Source organism: Lissotriton helveticus, chromosome 7, assembly GCF_964261635.1.
Source record: "Lissotriton helveticus chromosome 7, aLisHel1.1, whole genome shotgun sequence".
In the NCBI taxonomy this organism is placed as follows: domain Eukaryota; kingdom Metazoa; phylum Chordata; class Amphibia; order Caudata; family Salamandridae; genus Lissotriton; species Lissotriton helveticus.
The window spans coordinates 1,299,170,894-1,299,186,134 of record NC_136068.1 but is presented as its reverse complement, the minus strand read 5'-3'; the positions used below and the strand labels follow the sequence as shown (position 1 = coordinate 1,299,186,134).

Genomic DNA, 15,241 nt, shown 5'->3' with positions numbered 1-15,241 from the left:
AAATATTGTGTCAAAATTTACATTGTTTGAAAAAATAAACTTCCGGTCCGGCTGGGCTGGAACATGAAATCGTATAGTAGTCCATTGTGTACTATACTGGATTGTTGAAAATTTGAAGAAGCTATGAACCTTTGTTTCTATAACTTAGTCATACCCATGGTTCTTGGCTACCCGCTGGGTCTCCCTTGTTTGTCAAAAATACATCAGGCGGATGGTGTCCTCAGTGGAGAGTGGCTTCCAGTCATTGAGGATGTTCAGGGGGGGTGGGGGTCCTGCAGGGGGTTGGGTGGGTTGGTCTTCGGGTCGGTTGTCGAAGCTGTTGTGGATGTCTGCAATTTTGTTGTGGAAGAATGAGGCTAGGGAGTCGCAGAGGGCTTGAGAGGGGGTGATGTCGTTGGAGTTGGCTGAGGGGTTGGTAAATTCCTTGACGATGTTGAATAATTCCTTGCTGTTGTGGGCGTTGTTATCTAGTCGGTCCTTGAAAGCGGCTTTCTTGGCATTTCGGATCAGTTGGTGGTGTATGCGGGTTGCGTTTTTGAAGGCGTCCTTGGTGCTGGTGGTTGGGTCTTTTTTCCATGCCTTCTCATGGGAGCGACAGAGTTTCTTGGATTTCTTAAGATCATCGTTGAACCAGGAGGCCTTCTTGCTGCCTAGTTTGATTTGTCGTTTTTTCATTGGTGCTAGGATGTCGGCGCTGTTGGATAACCATTGGGTGAGGTTGGTGGCTGCTTGGTCGGGGTTTGAGGAGTGGGCTGGGGGGTTTTGAAGAAGCGATGAGGAGATCTGGTCAATGGTGATTTTGTTCCAGTTTCTTTGCAGATTGGGTTGGGGGTGGTTGTTGGATGTGGGCTTGTTGTAGGTAAAGTGAACGCAGCTGTGGTCAGTCCAAAGGAGAGCCGTGGTGTGGCCGAAGGAGACATGTTTGCTGGAGGTGAAGATAGGGTCGAGTGTGTGACCTGCGATGTGGGTGGGGGTAGTGACAAGTTGTTTAAGTCCGAGGTTGGCGAGGTTGTCCAAAAGGGTGGTGGTGTTGCGGTCGTTGTTCTTTTCAAGGTGAAAGTTGAGGTCTCCCAGAAGGATGTAATCCTCGGAGGGGAGCGCGTGTGGAGTGATGAAGTCCGTGATGTCTTCACTAAATTGTGCGCGGGGTCCTGGTGGCCTGTAAAGGAGGGTGCCTCTGAGTGTGGTCTTGGGGTCGATGTGGATCTGGAAGTGAAGGTGTTCAGAGTTGGCGAGATTGACGTCAGAGCTGGTTGAGATGCGGATGGATTTCTTATGGACAATAGCGATGCCTCCTCCTGTTTGCTTGATGCGGTCCTTACGGATGATCTTGTATCCTTCCGGGATGGCAATGGTGATGTCTGGGGCTGAAGAGGCATTCATCCATGTTTCTGTTAGGAAGGCGACGTCCGGGGAGATGGTGTCTAGTAGATTCCAGAGGTCGATGGCGTGCCTGTGGACCGAGCGGGTGTTGAGCAGGATGCATTGTAGGTGGGTGGGGTCGGATACCTGGTGAGTGTTGGTAGATGAGGAGTTGTTCTTGGTGCCGACGAAATTGCAGGAGTTGCAAGAGAAGGGTCCATGGGTGTGTCCAGGAGCGGCTTGGGCGCAGTTGGGGGAACGGCCGGGGTTAAGGGCTAGGAGGGTGGAGGAATCGTAAGTAATGCGGGAGGGACGGGGGCCAGGGGGTCTGGCGCTGGGCGCGGTCCAGTCGCGGACGGGCGAAAAGAGTCATTCCACCAAGATTACCACCTTCCCCGGTCTGGAACCTCAACGTAGTACTCACCAGACTAATGGGACCACCTTTCGAACCTATGCATAGGTGCGAGATACAATTCCTTACATGGAAGGTGGCTTTCCTTATAGCCATTACCTCACTCAGGAGAGTAAGTGAATTACAGGCATTGACAATACAAGAACCATTCCTACAGTTACACCAGAATAAAGTGGTTCTTAGAACAAACCCAAAGTTCTTGCCTAAAGTAATTTCAGCATTCCACATCAACCAACCGGTGGAACTACCAGTTTTTTCCAAAGCCACAGACGGTGGCAGAAAGGGCCCTACATACACTAGATGTCAAAAGAGCCATTTTGTACTACATAGAAAGGACACAAAACTTCAGGAAAACTAAACAACTATTTGTAGCATTTTCCCCAACACATAAGGGCAATCCTATCTCTAAAGCGGGCATCGCTAGATGGATTGTAAGATGTATACAAATATGTTACATTAAAGCAAAGAGAACATTAACTGTTCCTCCTAGAGCTCATTCTACACGGAAGCTAGGAGCATCTATGGCATTCTTAGGGAACATTCCCCTAGATGACATATGTAGAGCAGCAACTTGGTCTACACCACATACATTTACAAAACACTACTGTGTTGATGTGCAGGCTACACAACAAGCCAGAGTGGGCCAAGCTGTACTAAAAACTCTATTTCAAACAGTTGCGACAGACACTGGTGACCACCGCTAGGGAGGTAACTGCTGTATAATCTATTCATAAATGTACCATCTGCAGCCCATATGCCTCGAACGGAATATGCTACTTACCAGTATGCATCTGTTCTTGGCATAGAGGGCTGCAGAGTGGTACATGCCCTCCCTGCCTCCCCGGAAACCTGTGTCTGTCCCAACATTATCTTATTTAGATACACTTACATGGGCATATCTTTATGTATTCTACTACACTACTCCATCTAACCCTACTATGGCAAAACAATCTAAGGATGGAGCCGATGCCCATGCGCACTAACACCAAGAGGAGGAGTCATCGATGACGACAAAGACTTCTCCAGAAGAAAAACAAGTGCAATCATCCGAGCCCAACACCAGATGGCGATCTATTCATAAATGTACCACTCTGCAGCCCTCTATGCCAAGAACAGATGCATACTGGTAAGTAGCATATTCCCTCTCGTCTTTCACAAGTATTTTCACCCAAATTCTAGTTTTTACCAGTGTGCAAAAGAAAACCCTTTAGATTACACCCCAAAATAACAAGAGCACTCCTCCCCCCTGACATTGTCCACGGACGTGACGTCAGCGCAGCCATATAATCCCCTCCCGGCGCGCTGAGGTCAGTTTTCATTGGAGAAACTTTTCCGTGCCACACCGCGAAGCAACCGCAAAAAAACTGTGAGAGTACGGGAACAGTGTGCAAAAAAGATGATAAAGAAAAAGAAATTGAATGGTGAAAAACAGCACCGTAAAGGACAATGTCAAACACTGTATACTGAAAAATAGTGAAGGGAAAGAGCAGAGCACCGTTCAGTTCCATTCCTGGACGAGGTCTACAGGCCTCTTCAGCTGTTTCACCAGTTTGGTGGTTGCGTTAGGGGATTCCAATACTCTTAACGCCAGACCCCACTGCTGGAACAACAAACTTATCAGCTATTTTATGGCAGTGGCACCCAGAGTCAAATGTTCAGGGCCTCTCGGGCAGTAGGCAACTCGGCCCCTCTACTCTGGCAACCACAACTGCTAAACCACTTGAGTGTGTTCTTTTTGACAAACCCACTTTGTAGGATGCAGGATCAGACATTTCCTCCAAGTGTGGCAAGAGATCACTTCGGAAGCATGAGTCTCGCAACTTGTCTAGCGAGGCAACACTCTCCCATTTCTTTCATGTCCACTTTGCAGCAGAAAGTGCAGGCCCTTTGGTCCAAAGGGACCATAGATGGTATTCCGGTTGCAAAAATAGGAACTAGTAGGTTTCTCTCACTACTTCCATGTGCCACAGAAGGGTGTAGGCCTTAGTCCTATTTTAGATCTCTCCCCTTTCATGGTCTTCCTGCAGGAGCATAAATTCAAGATGCTCACGCTGGCCCAGGTCTTGTCCGCACCAGCCCTCAGAGACTGGGTGTGGTTGTGTTGGGCCTGGAGGACGCATATTTCCATATTCCTGTGCTGCTGGCCCACTGCTTTGACCAGATAGGGCGCGCTACCTAATATTGCAGCGCTTAGAGAGATCGCGCTTAAGCAGAAATATCGTGTTGGCAAGAGGAAGCATTTTAAATACCCGTTTTGTTTTTTATTTCATTGTTTTGTTAATTTTCCCCTGGTTTTAACTAGGCCAATCCCACTCACTTGGACGATGAAATTGACGAAAGCACCGCATTTTGCGGGTCCTTTTCCACCCCTCTTCTCACCGGCGGCCATCTTAGGGGAATTACGGGACGCTCGGCGGCGCCATCTTTGTTGCCGCTCTAGTGTTTCATTGACAGGTATTTAGGGCGGCCATGCTGACGCGCAGCGTTCGCGCGCAGCGTGAACACGCCGGAGTCACGCCAGAGTCCAGCCCGTCTGCGCCCGTCCGCGCACGGACGGGCGCGGGGGCCCGGACTCTTGGTCGGCGGAGTATCTATTCCTCGGAAGAGTTACACCAACTAGATAAGGGGGGACAGTCTTTGGACCCAGCCATTATGGCCAAACTGGACACTATGTCCATTCTAAGACCACCTATAGGTAGATTTGTATCTCATCCATGCTCCCTGAAGCTGACCTGTTTAAATACACGGTCTTTGCATAGACACAATCTCGAGATCTTTACCCTGCTCCAAGACGAAGATATTGACGTCTTAACTCTCACCGAGACCTGGCTCGGGGACAATTCACTACCTGATATTATAGCCGCCGTTCCGAGTGAGTATGATATAGTATGGCATAATCGTGCGGATAACGCCCGAGAGGGGGGAGTAGCAATTCTATTTAAGAAAACCTTAATAGTAACTAAAATACTGGCAGAAACTGTGGATTTAGCCGACATGCTCGCAGTAAAGATTATGTTTGATAATCTGTGTCTGGTGATCCTCACAGTTTATCGCCCGCCTAACTCTACCCCAGTTTTTAATGAATCATTTATGTCTACTATATCTGACATTTGTTCACGATATAAAAATGTAGTAGTAACCGGAGATTTTAACTTACACTGGGATAAGGAAATAAAAGAACCAGCAGCCCGCTTCTTGGAGACTACCATGTCCGCACTGGGCTTTAGACAGTTGGTAGAAACCCCAACACACATAAAAGGACATATCCTTGATCTTATCTGGACTCTAGATCCCAAGGTAGCTCTTTTGAGGATCTTACCCTGTATCTGGTCGGATCACCACTTAATCTATTGTGATGTCCCCATCAACGCGAAGCTGATGCAATTACCACCTAAAATGAAGAAGGTCCATCAATGGAAGAAAGTTGACTCACATACCTTGACATGAACCCTCTCGGAACTTGTTCAACCAATAGCCCCCAATACTGATGTAGATCAGGAGTATAGGGACATAGTGTGCAGTCTGACCAGAGCGATAGATCGCAACAAAGAGTTAAAGGAGCTGGAAAGGGAGCCCCATGGTTTACACCAGCCTTGAGGGAGCACAAAAAGAAGCTCCGTAATGCAGAAAGAAACTGGAGGAGGAAAAAAGACGAAGAAGCTCGAGAGCAATATAAAAACTTGCTCAACATCTACGAAAAGCTCATCCTGGACACTAAAGCAAAATACTATGAAAATCGTATAAATCAGGCTGAAAATGTCCAGAAGGAAACTTTCAAAATATTAACTGAATTGAGCAAAAAAAACGAAAATATGGAAATAACAATTAGTTGCAACACCTTCCAAAACTACTTTCTGGAGAAGGTAGATTCCATCTTACGGGATATTAGGAATGGTACCGTGACTGGATTTATCAAGTCACGGGCTGCCCAGATCCCTGTGGAAGCCCATATTTCAAATTTTCCACTGATTGACGCGATGAGTCTTGAGCAACTCATGAGCAAAATTAAATCAGGATCTCCAGCAGACCCCTGCCCCCCTAGTGTTTTTCGCCTAGCACGCCCTATTCTAGAAGACCATATCCTCTCTCTTCTGAACAACTCACTAGAAATAGGGCGGTTACCAGCCAGCTTCAAAGAAGCTCGAGTGAAGCCTTTAATAAAGAAATCAGGAGCCGATCCTAAGACTTTGAAGAATTACAGGCCCATCTCCCAACTCCCGTTCTTGTCCAAAATCCTTGAACAACATGTGCTGAAATCCCTGGCCTCATTCCTGGAGTCACACCATCTCCTCCATGAGCTTCAGGCAGGGTTTCGTGCACATCACAGCACCGAGTTGGTGATGCTCTCGGTGCTGGATGAGCTTAGAGGGATGGCTGACAGTAAGAAGCCGAGTGCGCTGATACTTTTAGACCCATCAGCGGCGTTCGATACTGTCAGCCATACCCTGCTCTTGGATAGACTGGCCAATTTCGGGATTCGGGATACAGCCTACCGGTGGCTGAAATCCTTTCTGTTAAGTAGGACACAGAGGATTCAGCTGGGGGATAAGGTATCGGAGCTGGGAAATTTGACGTGCGGGGTCCCTCAAGGCTCCGCACTATCCCCACTCCTATTCAACCTGTACCTGCAACCATTGATTAACTCCCTTGCAAAGATGGGTTGTCGTGTATTTAACTATGCTGACGACACCCAGCTGTTATTGAGCATAGACAACACAGTGCCGGCTCAGAACCATGCGCAGGATGTTCTTAGATACATAGTCCGTTGGATGACCATGAATCTTCTGAAGATTAATCCTGAAAAAACAGAGGTTTTAGTGTTATCATCCATATGTTCTCCATGGAGTGACTTATACTGGCCCCAGGAATTAGGTTCCACCCCTAAACCAGCTGATAAGGTGAAAAGCCTGGGTATCAAGATTGACTGCGAACTGTCAATGGTTAGTCAGATTTCCTCCGTAGTAGGGACCTGTACTGGTCTAATCAGACAGCTGCGCAAATTAGCCCCCCTTCTTTCCCGGTCCATGCTTCGCACTGTAGTTTCTGCTACAATAATTTCGAGGCTGGACAATGGGAATGCGCTCTATTTAGGTCTTCCAAAAACCTTGACCAATAGATTGTAGGTGGTCCTAAATGACGCTGCACAACTTATTTTCAGGATCCCAAGAAGATCCCATGCCTCTCCGTTGCTACAGAGCCTCCATTGGCTGCCCATTAGGCAAAGGTCTGATTTTAAAAGCCTATGTATAGCCCATAAGGCAATCTATGGGCAAGCACCTGCCTATATTAAGGAACGGCTGGAGGTGTACAAACCTGAACGAAGACTTAGGTCTTCAGATGCAGAGTTGCTTGTTTGCCCCCGGTTCAGATTGGCCACAAAAGGCGGGAGATCTTTCTCTGTTTTGATACCTAAAATCTGGAACAAACTACCTGAGCCCCTCCGTAAAGAAGGTAACCTCTTTCGTTTCAGGAAAACCCTAAAAACAATTCTATTCAGGGAGGCTTTGAGCTCAGTCTAGCTACACACTGGTATTTTCTTCATCCTGCCAAATAAGTTGTTGTGCCTTTCGGTCATAAGCGCCTTGAGACCTGCCGGTGAGTTGGCGCTATATAAACCAGAAATAACAATAACACTGTTGTTACCTGCAATTTACAATGGGCTTGGAGCATTTTCAGTTTTCACTGCTTCCGTTTGGCCTTACCACTGCCCCTCAGGCATTAATGAAAGTGAAGTGAGGACAGTGATCGCAGTGCCCATTTGGAGGTCTGTTGTACTGTATTCAATACCTTGACGACTGGCCGTTAAAAGTGGGCTTGCCCCGGTAATTGTAGACCACTTGCAGAAGACTGCAAACCTAGAGTGGAGCACTTGATTCCTGTATGTGTTTCTGCTTCTTCCCCTGTTGGCTCAAGTTCTGAAGACAATCAAGACTGATTCATCCTCGTGGCTCCGGATTGAGCGTCTTTTCGCCAATTAAGCTGCTGCTTCAGGAAGATCTACTTTCACATTAACAGGACTGGGTCTTGTGCTTAGCCCTCTGTACTCTGCGCCACCTATGTATGGAGAATGAGCAGGGGCAGCTAGTTTTCTTCGATCTTACTCAGGAAGCTGTTGTGATTCTAGCAGCCAGGTGCCCATTACATAAATCAGTGTGTGCTGGGACAAGTTTGTGGCTTGGTGTGGCACCTATTACATTTACAAGCTAAGCTGTATTAATGATTTGTTTTATCATTGGTCCAGCAAGATCTTGAGTTGGGCTCTGTTGAAGGCTGTTTGTCAGCTTTTTTGAGTTTGCTGGATCAGTCTTTTTTTGTTTAAATCACCTGCGTTTTTTTTGTTTGCATATATTTTATCAGATTTGTTTACAAATAAAAAGAGTATCTTTCACCAGCACAATTAACCCCTTGCGTGCTCATGTCGGCTCCACAACGTCATGAGCCACGGTGGCGTGTGCTGATGACGGCGTGGAGCCGTCATACCACCACCGCTTCTCCCACGCGGCACTAATTCCACGCCGTCATGAGCACCCGCCACTCATGACGGCGTGGAGCCATCATGAGCACCGAAGCGCCGCGCTCACCCCCTGTGTCAGTATATGTGGCCATTACCTCCTAAAGTGCGGCCTTCTGTTGGATCAGCTCTACAATTCTCTACCGTCTTTGGTTATATGTGATCCTTACTAAAAGAAGACTTGACAAATATTCCTGAAAAAGTAAATTTCTACGTGTTTTACATATGGATGGCATTCACCAAGTTAATTAATTTGGTTTAATACAGCATTTCTTAACAAGAATTGATTTTCACGTCTGGTATTTGTCGCCGGTCACTTTTATTCATCTAAGCCTTGCCCTTTCCATTGGGAATCTGCTCAATACACCCCCCTTTATTTTGGTGCATTCACTCACCCTCACATTTTTCCCTTCCTCTTTCCTTCCCTGTTACCCCCCCCCCCCGCCCAAGTCAAGCCATAACATAAGCATAGTCTCTCGCTCCAGGGAGAGGTCGCAACGAGGGCTCTTGAAGGATCTGAGACTGCCTCCCTTTCTTACTCTGAGCCTATCCCAAGGCTGGTCCTGACACACCCTGAGTTTTTCTGGAAATTGTTGACACTGCAGCAGGTCGAGGCCTTCAAGGAGGCTATGATGCAACTACTTTAGATAATTTCGGGCTTATCTAGAGCACCTCCAGACCCTAAAGACCTGCCCTGGCGATGATTGGCCTCGCTGGTCCCCTCCCAGCATGCGCCAGCCCACACCTCTACACTTAAGCCAAAGGCCACTTTGATTCTGACTGCTCTGATGCCACTCTGTGCTCCAGAGGTTTCAACTTTGATCCATATTTCAGATCCAGAGACGACTTTAGCTTGAAATAATTAAGGAGCAGCCCTGGTCTGGGAAGACTCTAGGACAATGCCGCTACTCTGACACCATTACAACCGAAGGCTAAGTGTTATTTGGAATGTATTCTGACACCACCCAGGGCCTTCAAAATGTGTCTCATGATGATGATGAGGAAATGGAAAATGTACTTCTTCCTCGTTGCACTGCTGATGCAGTTATAAGTTTAGACTTGCGAAAAATGCTAGTGGCCTGGATTGTTGTCCGAGACCGAGTTGCATTCCCCACTATGGCCATATTACAGAGCATCTTTTTTAGGGTGGTGATCCGCACCTTCCACAAAGGTGCATAAGTGTTGAAGCTTCCGTTTCCCATGGTAGAAACCAAGATCAATCTTCTAATTGCCTTGTCCTGCGACTTCAGAGACCTTTCTGTTCTTTAATGAGGCTCTGACAGAGGCATTGACTGGTCTAAGCTGTTCTCTGCTCTGCACCTAGGAATCCTAGGCCTGCTCCTGGGGACCCAGCACCCAATTCCTGAGACCTTGGTGGTTTAACTTTCCACTAGCCAGGTCATGCCTAATGCCTTCCCTCAGTGCCCTGCCAGACCGTGAATCTAAGCGCATTCATATGTTTTGCAAGATGGTTTCCTCATCTGCCAATTTAGCATTGAGGACTCTGAACAATCTCTATCTCCTGACACACTATACACAATTCTTCTGGGATAATCCAGAGAAATTTCGCCCACCATTCCTAAGAAATTCAGGAAATCGATTGCACAAATGATCCATAATGGACAGGACAAGACTTAAGCACATGATGAAAGCTGGTCTGGACACAACAGGCTGTGTGGGCCATACCATTGACATCATGTAATGGTCTAACGCTATGCATCAACACTCGTCACAGGTTTTTCTGGGGATGTGCAGGCCTCCATTATGGAAATGCCACATAACAGATCAAAGCTTTTTTTCTCTATCAGAGTGCTTCAAAGACAGCCATGACTCTGGTCAGGCTGTCTTTTTTTAAAGGTGAGGGTGGGATGTAATCAAATGTACTCATCACACCTACCTAGGATTAGGGTGCAGAATAATAGTGGTCTCTGTCCCTGCCCTTTGAAAGTTGAATATACCCTTATGCATTTTCTTATGGACTGCGTCTTTTATCTCGCAAATTGAATCAAGTTTTTAAGACCTCTGTTTTCTAAATATGATGGTCTTCATAGGAACACAGCGGTGGAGTTATTGTCTGAGATGCGACATCTAGATGTGGCAGTTTGGCATTGCTCGGTTTTTACGATCTGTCAAACAGAATTTAAAAAATGGAATGGGTTGGGGGCCGGGAGGGGTCATTCAAAGGTTTTAATTGTGAAGTGTGTTTTTAGAATGTTTTATGGACAGTCTAAATAAATGTGTTTCTGAACCGTGAACCTTTCTTTTAGGGTAGACTGTCGCTAATTTATTTTTTCATTACCATATCATTTTGTAATTATATGCGTTGCTCATAGTTCATGTCTGAACTTATTTTTGAGTAAAGAGATTAGTTACTTGAATTGACTTGTATAGCATTGCCTCATTTTAAAGTGCATCTGTCCCCTTGCTCACTTTTACCACTATAGAGAGAAATGGGCAGTTCTTATGGTCTATGTCAGTGACAACTGATCCTGAATGAACAGACCTACCAAAACTCCAGGTTCTGGTGCCACCACAGTGCTTGCTAGTTTTGCTCAGTCGTGTAAAGTGGAGAAAACGCTGCAACTGTCTTTCTACCAGTCATTGGTTTTTTTTAAACTGGAGCACAGCTATATATAACAGTACTCATCCTCTCCCTGTATGACTTGCACTGCATGTTATAAAGCTTACCGAAGCCGACCAGTCTTCTATCCGCCGTTTACTGTGTTACTATGTGTATCCAATTCCCTTCGTTAAGCTGGTATATTTGTTGGCAGTTAGTCCTTGTACAACCCTTATGTGTGTTGCTTGAGTTCCTTCATGTTGCTTCTGGTCTTTAGTAGTATTTTCCTAGGGAAGTCCCACCTGCCTGAATGACCAATATACAACCAGCTCTTATTGACCTTCTGTGAATTTTTAGTTTTTAATGTATATCCTTCACAAAGGTTTATAGTGAACTCCTAGGCAAATTCATGAAGCTAAAATGTGTTTTGTTTTGCTGCATCCATGTGAAACATTTCACTTTGACAATTTATTTCACAAGTGACTATATGTCACACCAAAAAATGGTTATGTAGAAGATACGCTTTGCAGAAAATGTTTTGCTCCAGTGACAATGGTACATTTGTAGTTAAATATTCTGCCTACAGTTCCCAGCTTTGATGTTTTTGATTATATTGACGGTGATCTTGCTGTATGGAAACTTTGCAGAGGGTGAAAATAGTGAACTTAGCCAGAAAAACTAAAATAACAGTTGCATAGCCCTATCTTAGCAGCAATCAGTTCAAGGTGCTGCTTTATAGGTTTACAGGTTCATTTATTATTTCCTTCATTTGGTACTGTCTTACCTATGTTTTCTTTACTGTGTGCTGAAATACTTTTCTCTTTTCCTCCCCCTGTGCAGCCTCTGGCCGAACGTTTAGAAAACTTTGTGCTGGACAGTACTCTAGTTGGCAAGCAAGCAAAGTTGGTGCACTTCCCCCCGGACTTCCAGCCCATTCCCTGCAAGCCTTTATTCTTCGACTTGGCCCTGAACCATGTGGCACTACCGCCCCTGGAGGACAGAGTGGAACAGAAGGCCAAGAGTGGCTTGACAGGCTACATCAAGGGCATCTTTGGATTCCGAAGCTAACTCTAGCCCTCTCCGGAGGAGAGGAAGAAACAGGGGTGGGAGGGAGATTTTACACCTGGAGAGACTACAGCCTTATAATAAAGTGGTTATTACTTTTTCCCCCAGAAAGAACACTTCGATAAAATTCCACTATTGAACTACTGGGACATGCCCTTGTTTTTACAACTTGGCTTTTCAAAAAGACTATAGCTCTGTTCTACTCTGGGCATATGTTGACATCTGCCTTACTATGCTTATATCACTGCAATGATGCTGTGTGCACGCTTCTGGGTTTTCTCTTTAGCTCACTGAGACAGGTTAAGCTTTGCTTACATCGCAATCATTCACAGTGCACAGCATCATTTGTTGGCGATAGCTGCTAATATGTTTTTGTTTGATAAGAGACTTTAAATGGGGTTGTATTTGGCATTTAAAACAAACTATTCTAGCGTGAAGGCTACTGTTAAGTGTGCCTTGATATACAAAAGGCATTCCAACAGTCTCCCTCTGGACGGTTTTTATCATGCCATGATTGAGTGTAAATGCAAATAAATGATGGTGATAGGAGTGATGTGGATACCTTAGCAAATCACCTTGTTCATACTAAACCTCCTCAACCAGACTTCTGCTTAGAAGAGGATCAGGCCAAGGAACTTTATCGGCTTCTCTAGTTGGAGCAGACGTATTATACTGTAGAAGATGTTCTTACAACCCGAAAAAATCGTATCTGGGCACTTTGCTGACATAGGATTGCTTGTGCTTGCATAAATAGGAAATTCAGCCTTTTTTTCCAGGTGAGGAATAGGTATATCGCTTTGAAGTGTAGGACCAGCTTAAATCATCATAAATGTTTTATGTTTATGCATTTAAATCCTCAGTCTGAACAGTATATTGGCACAGAAATATCATCAGTTAGTCTTCAGATATAGAGGAGCCCATGATTCTCTCCCGCCTGCACGTTCTCCCTGGTACACAGCCGAGAGTTTTCGCTGCATTAATCACTACACTGCTTAGCTGAGCAGAATTTTGTGTTGTTCCTGATCTTAGATCTCACATGGCTGGCAACTGATGTTAATGTATTGTAATTCATCCCTTTGTTGCTCTTTGGGAGCGTAACTCCACCATGCTAAGCAATGTTTGACTGAGTGGAAAGCTGGCCCAAAGGTCACTGTACAATGTCTTGCTTTGTTAATCATTATAGTGACTGTGTCTTAAGCTGATGATCAGGTGCTGTTTTTGAACCTGAATTGGATACTAATGACTTTTATGAATGCAGCCGCTCCAAACTTAAACTTTCTCTGTTGCTTGTTGGTTGGTAGAGAGAAATAGCACTACTTTTGTTTGCCTGTCCAGGTTTATGTTGTTTGTTAGGCAGATCTATCAGATACTGGAAATTTGGGCAGCATGTCCTCTTTTGCTGTACCGCTGTAGTATTTCATTTGGAAGGGTAATCCTCAGCTCTACATACAGGCAGCAAGACAGTGTAGTTTATCATGGGGAGTGTGTGTTTGGTGACATAGTTCCTGCTAAGGCCTTCTCCAGCCTAGGTCTGTGTCGTTTTTGGTTACTATTGAACGAGAGATGTAGGATCCTTGTTAAGGGTAGGTATTTCCCGTAGTGATGGACCAGAAAGATATTTAGTTCCATCCTCTTTGCAGCCAGAAGGTCTCTTTAACGGTATTTAACATTTAACAACTAAAGATGCCCTTGTCTAAGCGTATTTCACCAATAAAATACAATCAAATAAACTTTAGATGGCAACACAGTTTAAAGCCCTAGGACATTTGAGAACTAACTGAATGTTGTTTTTTCAAGCTGTCAGTCTTGTGTGGAATCTACTTGACCTAATCAAACTATTTTTTAATGACCTATGGAAAAATTGGCAATGGTCTCATTGATTGCACCTGATTCTGCGCAACCAGATCTGGTTTGAAGGCATCATGGAAGCAGAAAGATGGTTTATGTTGTGCTGCTCCTTGGCTCCCAGTTATACATGATGGGGGGAAAAGAACAATGTTTTGTAACCCCCTAAAACCTACCATTCTGAGCTAGACTAAGTGTAAACAAAATTATAAATATTTAAGTTTTAATGTTATGATCTTTAAGTCTTCCTTTCGCTCCCTCCATTAGTTGCAGTGTGTTCTGGAATAAATTCAGAAGGGACTGCATTTGTTTCTTCTTAGTCGGACGGTTAGCAGCTGAATATATTTTTTTGTTTTCAGCCGCTGAAGATATAAGTAGCAATAAAATAAAAGCTACTTGGATAATCCTTTTAACAACATTGTGGTTAATATTTGTGTTCTTTCTTTTTCTTTGACTGTTTGTTTTTCTACTGGTTATCTTTCAGGTTCATGTGCTCCATAATACAATAGTTTCACCAGAAAAGGTTCGTTTTTTTCTGCATGTTTAACACCTCAGATACCCCTACTGACGAATGACAGAAATGATTGAAATTAAAATCGACCATTAGCACATTAATGGTGTGATTGTGATCTGGGTCCTCTCTAAAAAGCTTTGCATAATCAGGTCAGAAAATGCTTTATTCGATTTTAAAAATTAATAAAATCATAAAAGCAAGAATACAAAATGTCAATTCATTGAATATATACATTTAAAAATACATTAAACTCAGCAATTGGCAATCAATTTAAACTTTTTCTCTTTCTCAGTATGTTTTTTAAAAAGACAGACCAGATTCCTACACAATACTCATTGTTCAATAATTGAAGAAATAAAAATGTTGGGCGGCATTGCTGCCATGAAACCTTTTTTAAAAATGGGATAATCCATCTGGCCCTTTTATTTACATAGACATTACAGAAAAGTGTCACGTGCATAGTCGTTTGGTTAGATAAATTATCGCACGGACAATAACAAAGCTGTCATTAACTGTTGGAAAGGAGACCAGGCGATGAAAACAATCAAACCTAAACCTAGTCAAGATGTATCTATCGTAGCCCCCTTGACACCATACTAAATAGGGTTGAATGGAACTACAGACCAGGGTAAGTTGATGTTGGACCACAGTTTTGTTGGTAAACTCCGCCCCCATTCTTAGGGTCTCAAAGTGGTTCAGCCACACAGTTTTAGGATCTTTTCTAGGTATTGAATGTAAGGAATCAGGGTCACTATAAAACTCGGGTCTCCCCAAATCATTAGATAATTTCCTGATGTAATTTAGCCATGTAATTTTTCTGGATTGGTCCAGGCCCATAGAGTCTCTAAGAATATCTCGGTTTAACTCAAGATTGAGTCCTGTCCAGGCTCTATGCCAAAGTAGCATAGGTTGCATTTTAATCACATCAGTGATATGATGGATCCCTAGTTCACTATGGCAATTATATACGGC

General features: G+C 44.5%; 1 protein-coding gene across 1 annotated transcript in view; it reads left to right on the top strand.

The window, feature by feature from the left end:
* SRP68 (signal recognition particle 68) overlaps positions 1 to 14,173 on the top strand; it is a 344,507-nt gene extending 330,334 nt beyond the window's left edge. Inside the window, exon 16 of the mRNA XM_078654565.1 lies at positions 11,686 to 14,173. Coding sequence (XP_078510691.1) covers positions 11,686 to 11,913 — 228 coding nt within the window. The 3' untranslated portion in view covers positions 11,914 to 14,173. The remainder of the gene's footprint in view (positions 1 to 11,685) is intronic.
* Positions 14,174 to 15,241: the final 1,068 nt, after the last annotated feature.